The sequence below is a fragment of the Anomaloglossus baeobatrachus genome, chromosome 1 (assembly GCF_048569485.1).
Source record: "Anomaloglossus baeobatrachus isolate aAnoBae1 chromosome 1, aAnoBae1.hap1, whole genome shotgun sequence".
In the NCBI taxonomy this organism is placed as follows: Eukaryota; Metazoa; Chordata; class Amphibia; order Anura; family Aromobatidae; genus Anomaloglossus; species Anomaloglossus baeobatrachus.
The window spans coordinates 280018859-280032163 of NC_134353.1; the positions used below are offsets into that span (position 1 = coordinate 280018859).

At 44.4% G+C, this 13305-nt stretch overlaps 1 protein-coding gene across 1 annotated transcript in view; it reads right to left on the reverse strand.

The window, feature by feature from the left end:
- Positions 1 to 477: 477 nt before the first annotated feature.
- The window catches only part of TBCK (TBC1 domain containing kinase), a 516545-nt gene continuing 503717 nt past the window's right edge, over positions 478 to 13305 (reverse strand). Inside the window, exon 26 of the mRNA XM_075350453.1 lies at positions 478 to 2755. Coding sequence (XP_075206568.1) covers positions 2645 to 2755 — 111 coding nt within the window. The 3' untranslated portion in view covers positions 478 to 2644. The remainder of the gene's footprint in view (positions 2756 to 13305) is intronic.

A 13305-nucleotide genomic window follows, 5' to 3' on the forward strand; every position in this document is an offset into this window, starting at 1 on the left:
AACTGTGAGGGAGACCTTCTCATCCAACATCATTGTCTGGTCCATAAAAGCTCATTTGGCACAAATTTTCACAAACACATAGCAAAATTTTATGGACAGATATGCCAGAAGAATAGAGGGCTTAACTCCTGCAACAGTCAAATCCATCTGTTAGCAGGGGGTCTCAAGTTTGGAAACCACAGCTCATAATGTTAGTCCGCTTTGACATTTTTTTTTTATTGGATTGGAAGAATAAAAATAAGTGACAAAATAATGCAAAAGTTACAGAATCATTTTGGGCTTTGTTGGGGGGAAGTCTAATGAGGAAATCCAAATAAAATTATATCAATACTCAATTTTCCATAACAAATCTTTGTATTATTATCCAATTATAAAAATGAGAGGTGTGTGCCTTTCTTGTTATTTGACTATGGATTGTTCAACAGTAATAATTGCCTTGTAACTAAAGACATAAAAGAAATCAAGTCACACAATATGTAATAATGAAAAGGACATCTTTATTGAAGAAGCAAATATTCAAGTAATTACTGTATAGATTCACATCACTATGTCTTATGTAGCCATGGTGACTTTTGCTGCTCCACCTGGAACGTCACAGTTAGGAAACAGATTTAAATGCTGCATTGGGGTCACATAACATAATGTAATGACAAAAAAAATCTTAATAAAGCCTTGTATTCTCATAATGGTGGCCTGTTCGTAAGTCAAGAATGTTTTATCAAGATGGCCCACTTGTATTAACACAATGAAGTGTAGGGCTGTATGGCACAAGCAGTAAGGCATGAGCGTCTTTGTATTTAATAGAGGACACTTCACTCTTCACTGTTCCAATCAGTGGAGAACCCAGATATTGGTTTGCCACTTATAATACACCAAGGCTGTATCCTAAGTTCTCATCAATACTTTAGTACCCACTACTGGTGCTAGAGCTTATGTGGTAAAGATATAAAAACAGAATAATTATTTTATATGCAAAATTTAATATGATAAACTCTAAAGCATTAGATGTAACAAATGGTGCCCCTGAGATGTAACTGGGGAGGTCACTGTTCCCTTTTGAGTGTTGAAGGTTTTTCAGTTGTGAAGACGTAATCTCCTTGATTCACCTTTGAGCCACCTATGTTGGTTGTAATGGGGGGGGGGGGGGGGGTTCTAGAAGCTACTCCAGTTGTCAGGCTCACTATCATAGTATTTTACCTGGAAGCTGTTTAGTCCAATGAAATAAGTGCCATTTCAATTAGGCAAGTCGACATTAAACTTTAACAGTTCCAGAGGATGACATTTACACAAGTGTAAGAAGAAAGCATGTAGAATGTGAAGAGCAGAGACAAAAGAATACACTCCAGAGAAGTGACCAGCTCATCAGTCATTTGTGTACATTCCCATCAATAAAATCCACTTGTTCCTTCTGCAGGATCATAGTGGCAGTGATTTGTCTAGCAACATTGTGGAATAATGCTTAAAAAATACCACCAGAGTGATGTATCCTTCAGTACGTAACATTTCATGCCTATTTACTAAGCACTCTTTATGCCATGTCCTCTACGCAGCTTTATACACTGTCCGGTGTGATCTGTATTTATTACATGTAAGATTATCACAAATAGAATAGTTAATCATGATTCACAATGTGATCTTTCCATTTCATATGGATCATTTAGGTTATTCCATAATTCTGTAATATAACTAATGTTAATCTGTTGTAAATACCCCAATTTTTCATTATTGTCCATTCAGAATAAACTGACGGTATTAGATGATTGTTGTTGGAATGTTCTAACTTGTCAGATATATAATCGTTTAAGAGCATGATTCCCATGTGCCCAACCATCATTTCAATGAATTCCTGTCACTGTCTGAGTGGAGACCTAGCTGTACACAAAGGGTCGCTGCTGTGAGCGGTTTATTTTAGACATAAATTAAGCTACTTGCTCCTGGAACCCCAGCAATGTGACAGAATCCTTATGACATATCCGATTCACATCAGAAATTGGCATAATGGAAGTAAACCCTTCTCTAGGACTATAACATTATTCGGCATTACCATTTTAGGTTTAAGATGAAATACGTAAACTCTATAATATAATATTGCACTCATTGGCTCTGGTTCATCAAAGCCATTTTGCCAGAATTTTACCATAAATAGCTCTGAAAAGTCGTAACATTTTAGCAGAATTTGAAAATTATTGTGACCAGTAGAATTTTGGTTGGGGCAGGGGTCGGGATGCCACACCTCTTGTAATTCTTGATGAGCTGCAGGATTCTTTATGCCAGAAATCTTGTTCCTGTCACTGACTGAAGTAAGACTTGCAACGATGTGCACGGAGGTGCTCGTCACTCATGAGATGCATGCGCCTCTTAATGAATCAGGAGCATTTGACTTCACCTCAATGTACTAGTGACCTAAGTATGTAGCTCAGTGGAGTGCAAGTTTTACCCAATTTTGTATTTTTAACCAAATACTTTATACAATTTACAGCAACAATGATTTAGGAACGATGCAGTAATGAAACTAATTTTAAAAAATCCCTTGTAAATCCTTTTTAAGGTGGCCTTCATTGTCTGTCTACAGAAACATGATGCTGGGGATGAAATCCTATTAATATATACGAAACCAATAGCCAGTCTTCAGGATTAGGAGCGCTTATATTTGAGGGGATGGTACAGTTAGAAGACCCGTTGGCTTCATCTTGTTCATTCCACCATCCAGGATACAAACTCGTGGGTATCCCAACTTCACCAGATGTGCTGCAAACTAAAAAACAAAACATTACTGTAAATATCCATAACCAACACTGCGTGGGCCTCTACTTGACTAATGTACTATATTTTTTACTTAACCCTTTGATTAATATTGTACATATGGTAATTACCTATGTTTATGTCTATGTATTCACACAAAGCCTAATGTCGGGTATCATACAAGAAACGTTGCTATAATTCTGTCCGTATCACTTACCTTGATACTGCACATTGTACATTTTTTGGACCTGGATGAACAACCAAGCTAATAAAATTCTTCTAAAGCATAAGCAACAGTCCCTAATTTGCGGAACCACTAATGTTTTGTATTTGAGTGTAACAATAAGAAAAATGGCCATCTCCCTCAGATCATACACTTATTCAAATCGGCATGTACACTAAAGAGATGTGCTGCCTGACCGACACTTCTAATTCAGGTCTCAGATTTCCTTCAAGTGTCTTCCCCTCAGTTGTCCTTGCAAGCTTGTTATAGTAACCATTAGTGATGGGCGAACCCGAACTGTAAAGTTCGGGGTTCGTACCGAACACATAGTGTTCGTGCACATGATCCCGACCACGAGCTTTCCTTGGAAGCTTGTGTTACAGTTTGAGTGCAGGGGCTGTAAAAAAAAAAAGCACATTATTAAAAACATTATGATCATGCTTACAGGTTCTGCGACGCGTCCTGCAGACTCTGTTTCCCGGCCACTTCTGTGTCCGATCATTGATGTGCCCCCGGTAAGCACCACTGACTAAAGGACTTTCTATGATGTCATAGCCATGTGACCAGTCTGGTGTGAATGTTGTACAGACATTGGCTTACAGGCACATGGCTATGACGTCTTCAATGGTCCTGTTAACTGAACCTCGACTGTCACTGTGCGAGTGTCACATCGGCATCACCTGGTACAGCCGCACACTCTCCTGACAGGAGCGGTCGGCTGCATGTATTTCCATGCAGCTGAGGTGCTCGTGTCCGGAGAGTGTCAGTCTGTGTCGGGTGATGCTGATGCGAGACTGCATAAGTCATACGCATGTGGAACTCCAGCCTCAACGTCAGCCTGCTTCTCACTCTGTATAGACGCTTGTCTGTGCAGAGTGATGAAGCAGAGCTGACAATGCTCTCTCTGCTTCTCACTCTGTATAGGCGCTGTCTGTACAGAGTGATGAAGCAAAGCTGACAATGCTCTACCTGTGGACTATGTGGGCCTAAGAATTTTGTTTACAATAAAGATGGAGTCTCTAAATGTTTTTTTTTTGTTTTATTTCTAATAAAAAAAAATTCTCTGTGTTGTTATTTTTATTTACTGTTTACTAGAAATTCATGGTGGCCATGTCTAATTTGGCGTGACACCATGAATTTCGGGCTTAGTACCAGCTGAGAATACAAAGCTGGTATTAACCCCTTTATTAACCAGCATGCCACCACCATCAGGGCCGCTGGACGAGCCGGGTAAAGCGTCTGGAAATGGCGCTAAGAAACAATGCACCATTTCCAGGGGCGGCCGTGGGCTGTGGATTTTAGCGTGGGGGGCACACCACGCTGAGAATCCCAGCCCTCAGCTGCCTGGTTTTACCTGAGTGGTGATCAAAATACAGCGGGCGCCCACGCGGTTTTTTTTATTTTCTTTTTAAATAATTAAAAAAAAAATAACTAATGGGCTTCCCTGTATTTTGATTGCCAGCCAAGGTAAAGCCAGGCAGATGGGGGTGGCAGCCCGTAGCCGTCCGCTTTATTTGTGCTAATTCTCAGAGTAGATAAAGTGCACAGCTACAGGCTGCCACCCCCATCTGCCTGGCTTTACCTTAGCTGGCAATCAAAATACAGGGAAGCCCATTATTTTTTTTATTTAAAAAAGTAATTAAAAAAAAATAATGTGTGGGTACCCGCCATATTTTGATTGCCAGTCAGTTTAAATCAGGCAGCTGGAGGCTGGGATTCTCCTCAGCTGCCACTGGAAATGGCACATTGTTTCTTAGCGCCATTTCCTAGCGCCATTTCCAGGCGCTTTACCCGGCTCGTCTAGCTGTCCTGATGGTGGTGGCAGGCTTGGTAAACAAGGGGTTAATACTAGCTTTGTATTCTCAGATGATAATAAGCTCGAAATTCATGGTGTCACGCCAATTTAGACATGGTCACAATGAATTTCTAGTAAACAGTAAAAAAAAAACAACCCACAACACATAGAAAACATTTTTTTATTAGAAATAAAATAAAAAAAAAACAACATTTAGAGACCCCATCTTTATTATAAAAAAAAAATCATTGTCATCTCTGCTTCATCACTCTATATAGACAGCGTCTATACAGAATGAGAAGTAAAGAGAGTCAAATCAGCTCTGCTTCATCGTTCTGTACAGACAGCATCTATACTGAGTGAGAAGCAGAGAGAGCTATGTCACCTCTGCTTCAATCATGCCTGGTGATGCGATGCGACACTCAAAGTTCAGTTAACAGTGCCCAGTCTGTAAGCCAATATCTGTACAACATTCACACCAGCCTGGTCACATGGCTATGACGTCATGGAAGGTCCTTTAGTCAGTACTGGTTACCGGACAGCACAGCAATGATCGGACGTGGAAGTAGAAGCAGCCAGGAGACAGTCTGCAGGATGTGTCGCGGAACCTGTAAGTATAATGACAATGTTTATTATTAACTATATTCTTTATTTTACAGCCACTCCCCCGCCCCATGGCATAACTGTAAAGCTCGAGTTTGGTGTTCGAACGCGAGTTCGCGTTATCTCAGAAACCGAACTCGATCTTTACAAAACATTCGGGCGAGGTTCCCAATCCCAAATATCAGGGGGTTCACCCATCACTAGTAACCATGTGTTATAATTCTCTATTACTAATTAAGGTCACCATACACATAAAAGTTGAGCAAACCAACCATTTGAGAGTCTCCAGACTCTCTCCGAACAGATGATTTTGGGAGAGAAAGGATTAGGCAGCCGAAAGTTGTTTTATATGGTTGAAGCAGCGTCTTTCTAAGGTGCATAAGGCACCTTAATGCCCTAATAAGTTCTTTACTATCATGCTTTTCCCATTATCCTGTCTTTTTTGTTATTATTATTATTTCTCCTATATCTCCTTTATCACCCTAAGATTTTTTCCTACCTTAATAATCACATAGTACTGTGTGTAACATTCTTAGGCTTTATATGTCTTGAGATATCTTCTATAACACTGTTGTACATATTTTTACAAGTTGTCAGGATCAGTTAAGAAATGAGCCATTTCTTAATGATTTTGACCTCCTGAATTCAAATCTGACAATGACATTTTTTAGTCAGCTCTTATTTGTATGATATCACAGAGTGCTCATTTTACTGCTACATATAGTTATTGCATAAATGTTTCAGTACCTTGAAACATTATTATTTTTGCAAATATAAAGATGCAGAATATTTTGTTATGGCAATTTCCTCATATTTATTTACAGGAATCTTTAAAGACATATTACAGCCAAGATCTTTATATATTTTGAGGACATTTTCCCCCAACTCATCAGTTATCTGTCCTTGAATATCCCTCAAAATTAGTTACTATAACCATTTTACAGCACAGAACTGTTCGTCCTCATTGACTTGTATGGGGTTCATTGTCCGGAGTCAAATTCGGTTCTCGATCCAAACTAATTTAAGCATCATATTCATTTTCAGCACCACAAAATTAGTTTTCTTCAACTGTTTTCATCTCTGAACAAATTTAGCTGTAGAACAGTCTAATTATTCACTTAGTAACTCATCCATTGCTTTACAAACGTCTTCATTTAGTGATACAGTGTTGCACAGTAATACGAGTGCCATAAAAAAAAGAAAATTCCAGGATTGTGGCACAAACTCTCAGGGTGGGCTCAATACGAGATTTTACAAAGTGTGGAGCGTGAAGAATCTGACAGCTGCCCAAGTCAAGTTCACTTGTCAAGCCTAGATCCTATGTCACTTTTTACTGGCCCACATATTCCCATTATTTTTATTGCTGTCTGCACTTTCCATAGGTATTTACGATGAACATTATAACCACTGTATATAATAGCAATTACATAGCAGACACCAGATACACTGTATACACATTTCACAACCAGAATGGGTTTATGGTGTCTGCCAGCATTCAAAAGACATGATATTGAGAGATCAATATATTTTTCTATATGTAGGCCGTGTGCGATGTATCAATTTATGACTACTTTCAGTTGGTAATTTTTAGAAACTTTTGGACTTCAAACAATCTCTTTGATTCAGAAAATACATTTTATATTCTCTATAATAGAATAATAAGTAAATATCAGAAGACTTCTGCTCAGGAGCCAAAGTCTTACTCTGAAGAGACTGTCATGTTCTGCAAAAACTCTGAAAATGTACTGTCATAAATTATATGTGACTCTTTTAATAACTGGTAATTGTCCAAAGCTGAAAGCATTATGGTTATTTGTATGGGTGAATGCAGAGATAATGAAATATTTTTTTTTTATATTAATATATGTATTTGAAAAAAAGAGTAAAACTTTGTGATTTTTTTTGGGAGGCGGGGGTGGTTTGACCTAGAACATTATAATTGCATATAAAGTAAAAAACTTAAATAGTCATTTGTCTTTAGTAGTTCTAGCCTAGTTCTGTTCCTATTGTACAGATATAGCCACCCAAGTCACATTAATTAAATGGTCCTGAATTAAAAAAAAGAACAACTTTGATACAAAAGAATCCCGCCAGGTTTGTGGAGGAGGGCTGGGAGCGTTCATTGTGTACTGGGTGAAAGGATCGCATGGGAAAACAGGAGTCAGTGCTAAATAAACTTTTCATTAAAGACGAAGGGAATTTTGTTACTTACCGTAAATTCCTTTTCTTCTAGCTCTTATTGGGAGACCCAGACGATTGGGGTATAGCTACTGCCCTCTGGAGGCCACACAAAGCACTACATTAAAAGTGCAAGGCCCCTCCCCCTCTGGCTATACCCCCCCGTGGTATCACGGGTTCTCCAGTTTTAGTGCCAAAGCAAGAAGGAGGAAGCCAATAACTGGTTTAAACAAATTAACTCCGAATAACATCGGAGAACTGAAAAACCGTTCAACATGAACAACATGTGTACCCGCAAACAACAAAAAAACATCCCGAAGGACAACAGGGCGGGTGCTGGGTCTCCCAATAAGAGCTAGAAGAAAAGGAATTTACGGTAAGTAACAAAATTCCCTTCTTCTTCAGCGCTCTATTGGGAGACCCAGACGATTGGGACGTCCAAAAGCTGTCCCTGGGTGGGTAAATAAATACCTCATGTTAGAGCTGCAAAACAGCCCTCCCCTACGGGGGTGTCACTGCCGCCTGCAGGACTCTTCTACCTAAGCTGGCATCCGCCGAAGCATAGGTATGCACCTGATAATGCTTGGTGAAAGTGTGCAGACTGGACCAGGTAGCTGCCTGGCACACCTGTTGAGCCGAAGCCTGGTGACGTAATGCCCAGGACGCACCCACGGCTCTGGTGGAGTGGGCTTTTAGCCCCGAAGGAACCGGAAGCCCCGCAGAACGGTAGGCCTCTAGAATTGGTTCTTTGATCCATCGAGCCAGGGTGGCTTTAGAAGCCTGCAACCCCTTGCGCGGACCAGCGACAAGGACGAAAAGTGCATCGGCACGGCGTATGGGCGCCGTGCGGGAAATGTAGATTCTGAGTGCTCTCACCAGATCTAGCAAACGTAAGGCCTTTTCATACCGGTGAACCGGATGAGGGCAAAAAGAAGGCAAGGAAATATCCTGATTAAGATGAAAAGAGGATACGACCTTAGGGAGAAACTCCGGAATGGGGCGCAGCACAACCTTGTCCTGGTGGAACACCAGGAAGGGAGCCTTAGATGACAGAGCTGCCAGCTCAGACACTCGCCGAAGCGATGTGATTGCAACAAGAAACGCCACTTTCTGCGACAGCCGAGAAAAGGAAACTTCCTTCAGAGGCTCGAAGGGCGGCTTCTGGAGAGCAACTAGTACCCTGTTCAGATCCCATGGATCTAACGGTCGCTTGTACGGGGGCACAATATGACAGACCCCCTGCAAGAACGTGCGCACCTTAGGAAGACGTGCTAGACGCTTCTGAAAAAACACGGATAGTGCCGAAACTTGCCCTTTAAGGGAACTGAGCGACAAGCCCTTTTCTAACCCCGATTGCAGGAAGGAAAGAAACTTGGGCAATGCAAATGGCCAGGGAGACACTCCCTGAGCAGAGCACCAGGACAAGAAAATCTTCCACGTTCTGTGGTAGATCTTAGCCGAATTCGACTTTCTAGCTTGTCTCATTGTGGCAATGACTCCCTGAGATAATCCAGCAGATGCTAGGATCCAGGACTCAATGGCCACACAGTCAGGTTCAGGGCCGCAGAATTCTGATGGAAAAACGGCCCTTGGGACAGTAAGTCTGGTCGGTCTGGCAGTGACCACGGTCGACCGATCGTGAGATGCCACAGATCCGGATACCACGACCTCCTCGGCCAGTCTGGAGCGACGAGTATGACGCGGCTGCACTCGGATCTGATCTTGCGTAGCACTCTGGGCAAGAGCGCCAGAGGCGGAAACACGTATGGGAGCTGAAACTGCGACCAATCTTGAACCAAGGCGTCTGCCGCCAGAGCTCTTTGATCGCGCGCCCTCGCCATGAATGCCGGGACCTTGTTGTTGTGCCGGGATGCCATTAGGTCGACGTCCGGCACTCCCCAGCGGCGACAGATTTCCTGAAACACGTCCGGGTGAAGGGACCATTCCCCTGCGTCCATGCCCTGGCGACTGAGGAAGTCTGCTTCCCAGTTTTCTACGCCTGGGATGTGAACCGCGGATATGGTGGATGCTCTGTCCTCCACCCACATTAGAATGCGCCGGACTTCTTGGAAGGCTTGCCGACTGCGCGTCCCTCCTTGGTGGTTGATGTATGCCACCGCTGTGGAGTTGTCCGATTGGATTCGGATCTGCTTTCCTTCCAGCCACTGTTGGAAGGCCAGTAGAGCAAGATACACTGCTCTGATCTCCAGAACATTGATCTGAAGGGTGGACTCCTGCGGAGTCCACGTCCCCTGAGCCCTGTGGTGGAGAAATACTGCTCCCCACCCTGACAGACTCGCATCTGTCGTGACTACTGCCCAGGATGGGGGCAGGAAGGATCTTCCCTGAGACAATGATGTGGGAAGGAGCCACCATTGTAGAGAGTCTTTGGCCGTCTGGGAAAGCGAGACTTTCCTGTCCAGGGACGTTGACTTCCCGTCCCATTGGCGGAGAATGTCCCATTGAAGTGGGCGCAGATGAAACTGCGCAAAGGGAACTGCTTCCATGGCTGCCACCATCTTCCCTAGGAAATGCATGAGGCGCCGCAAGGGATGCAACTGGCCCTGCAGGAGAGATTGCACCCCTGTCTGTAGTGACCGCTGCTTGTCCAGCGGAAGCTTCACTATCGCTGCTAGAGTATGAAACTCCATGCCAAGATACGTTAGTGACTGAGTCGGTGATAGGATCGACTTTGGAAAGTTGATGATCCATCCGAAAGACTGTAGAGTCTCCAGCGTAGCATTCAGACTGAGTTGGCATGCCTCCTGAGAGGGAGCTTTGACCAATAAGTCGTCTAGGTAAGGAATCACCGAGTGACCCTGAGAGTGCAAGACTGCTACCACCGCCGCCATGACCTTGGTGAAGACCCGTGGGGCTGTCGCCAGACCAAATGGAAGAGCTACGAACTGAAAATGGTCGTCTCCTATCACAAAACGTAGAAAACGTTGATGTTCTGTAGCAATTGGCACGTGGAGATAAGCATCCTTGATGTCTATTGAGGCAAGGAAGTCTCCTCTGGACATTGAGGCAATGACAGAGCGGAGGGTTTCCATCCGGAACCTCCTGGCGTGCACATGTTTGTTGAGCCGTTTTAGGTCCAGAACAGGACGGAACGAGCCGTCCTTTTTTGGAACCACAAAGAGATTGGAGTAAAACCCTTGCCCTTGTTCCTGAGGAGGGACTGGGATAACCACTCCTTCCGCTTTTAGGGAATCCACCGCCTGCAGCAGAGCATCTGCTCGGTCTGGCCGTGCGCTTAGGGTGGCTGGGACCATCATCTGAGTCATAATCCTCGGCCTGTGAAGCCGGGGACCCCCCTGTGGGCTGGATACATTCCAAGTAAGGGGGACCTGAGGACAGAGGCCTCACCGTGCCCAGAGACTGAGCCCCATGCATAGATTGCAAGGTCTCAAGGATTTTTGCCATAGATACAGACATATTATCTGCAAAAACTGCAAAGTCCGTCCCTGTCACCGGGGCAGAACTTACAAGCGTCTCAGCCTGGGTCGCCACCTCTCCTGACTCCAGCTGGCGAAGCAGCACCGGGTCGGAGCATTGCACACAATGGGGGTCATCAGAGCCTGCTGGTAGATTAGCCCCACATGCAGCACACGCAGTATACACAGCCCTTTTTGCCTTGGCCGCCTTGCGTTTTGAGGATGACATGTTGCTGCTTCCACAGAGCGATCTGGGATATGCAGCCAGAAGCGCACCTCACAGTGCAAGAAATACAATATCTATATAACTGTACAGTACACCGATACACAGTGAGGCACTAGAGGGACCAGCACAGAAAAATCGCTTACCGCCCGCTTAAAAAGCGGGTGTGTGGTCGCCAGATAGCCCCTAGTCCAGGTCTCCCAGAGCCTTGCGTCCTTCCTCCAGCCAGGCATGCATGTAATGGCTGCCGGCGTCTCGAGAGAGGAAGGGGGGCGGGCCCTGGGCGTTCCTGGCCAAGAGCGGGAAGCCTGCTTCCCTCTGTGCATAGTGTGAGGGCTGGAGCATGTAAATCAGGCTCCAGCCCTCGTCGCTGCTTGCGAACAGCGTCTCTCCCCTACCCTGAATGACAGGGTGGGGGCGGGAACGAAACGGAGCTGCCGGCGTCCTAGGCCCAAAAAGCCGGGGACTAAAGTTATAACCGCCGCCGCCGTAAAAGCGCGGACGGCGGATCCCCGGCGCACCACAAGTCACAGCAGCGCCGCCCGGTCCAGAGGGGGTCGGCGCTGCGTTCCCAAACACAAACAATCCCCCAGTAATCTGTAGGGACACCAACTCCACGTTGCAGTCCCCGGCGCACTATAACACCCAGCCAGCCCGGAGTGTGTCTGTGCCTGCCGGGGACACAGAGTACCTGAAAGATGCAGGGCCCTGTCCCTGATCGTACTCCTGCTCCGAATCCATCAGGTTCTAATGGGTCTGTGGATGGAGCCCGGCATCAGAGCTGAGAGGCCGGCAGGATCCCACTTCCACAGAGCCCTACAAGGGGATGTGGAAGGAAAACAGCATGTCAGGCTCCAGCCCTGTACCAGCAATAGGTACCTCAACCTTACAACACCATCCAGGGGTGAGAAGGGAGCATGCTGGGGACACTATATGTGTCCTCTTTTCTTCCATCCGAAACAGTCAGCAGCTACTGCTGACTAAAATCTGTGGAGCTATGCATGGAATGTCTGACCTCCTTCGCACACAAAGCTAAAACTGGAGAACCCGTGATACCACGGGGGGGTATAGCCAGAGGGGGAGGGGCCTTGCACTTTTAATGTAGTGCTTTGTGTGGCCTCCAGAGGGCAGTAGCTATACCCCAATCGTCTGGGTCTCCCAATAGAGCGCTGAAGAAAACTGAATTTCATTGTGAACTAAGTCAGGCTGGCTATAGGAAACCAATTTAACACTTAACACACATTTAAATGTCTTGGGAGAAAAATCAGCAGTCCACAAAACATTTGTGCCTGTATTATAATGGCATTAGTAGAAAGCAGCACCTAGTTAGTACTTTCCTGAATGGCCCAATTTATTTCAGACAGGATAATTGGCAGATCAAAGCAGCCCTGACAATAATGGGTGACAGCTTATAAGAAACACCTTTAAAGCAATGGTTCACCTCTGTGAGTGATAGGGGAGAGCAGGTGTAAATGGGTGGCTATTTTCTAAGGAGGAGAAGCCATAAGGGATACTGTCTGAGTTTATCTTTATCCTGCTTAAAAAAATTGTGGTTATTAGAGTATATACAAGTGCATCTCAATAAATTAGAATATCATGAAACAGTTAATTTATTTCAGTAATTCAGTACAAAAAGGGAAACATTATATAGAGTCATTATAACCAGAGTGATCTATTTCATGTGTTTATTTCTGTTAATGTTGATGATTATGGCTTACAACCATTGAAAACCCAAAACTCATTATCTCAGAAAATTAGAATATTATACCTGAAAAAATTATTTTAAACTCAGAAATGTTGGCCTACTGAAAAGTCTGTATGGTAAATGCACTCAATAGTTGGTCGGGGCTCCTGTTGCATGAATTAGTGCATCAATGTGGCGTGGCATGGGGGCGATCAGCCTGTGGCACTGCTGAGGTGTTATGGAAGCCCAGGTTGCTTTGATAACAGCCTTCAGCTCGTCTGCATTGTTGGGTCTGATGTCTCTCATCTTCCTCTTGAAAATACCCCATAGAAACTCTATGGGGTTTAGATCAGGCGAGTTTGCTGGCCAATCAAGCACAGTGATACTGTGGTTATTAAACCATGTACTGGTACTTTTGGC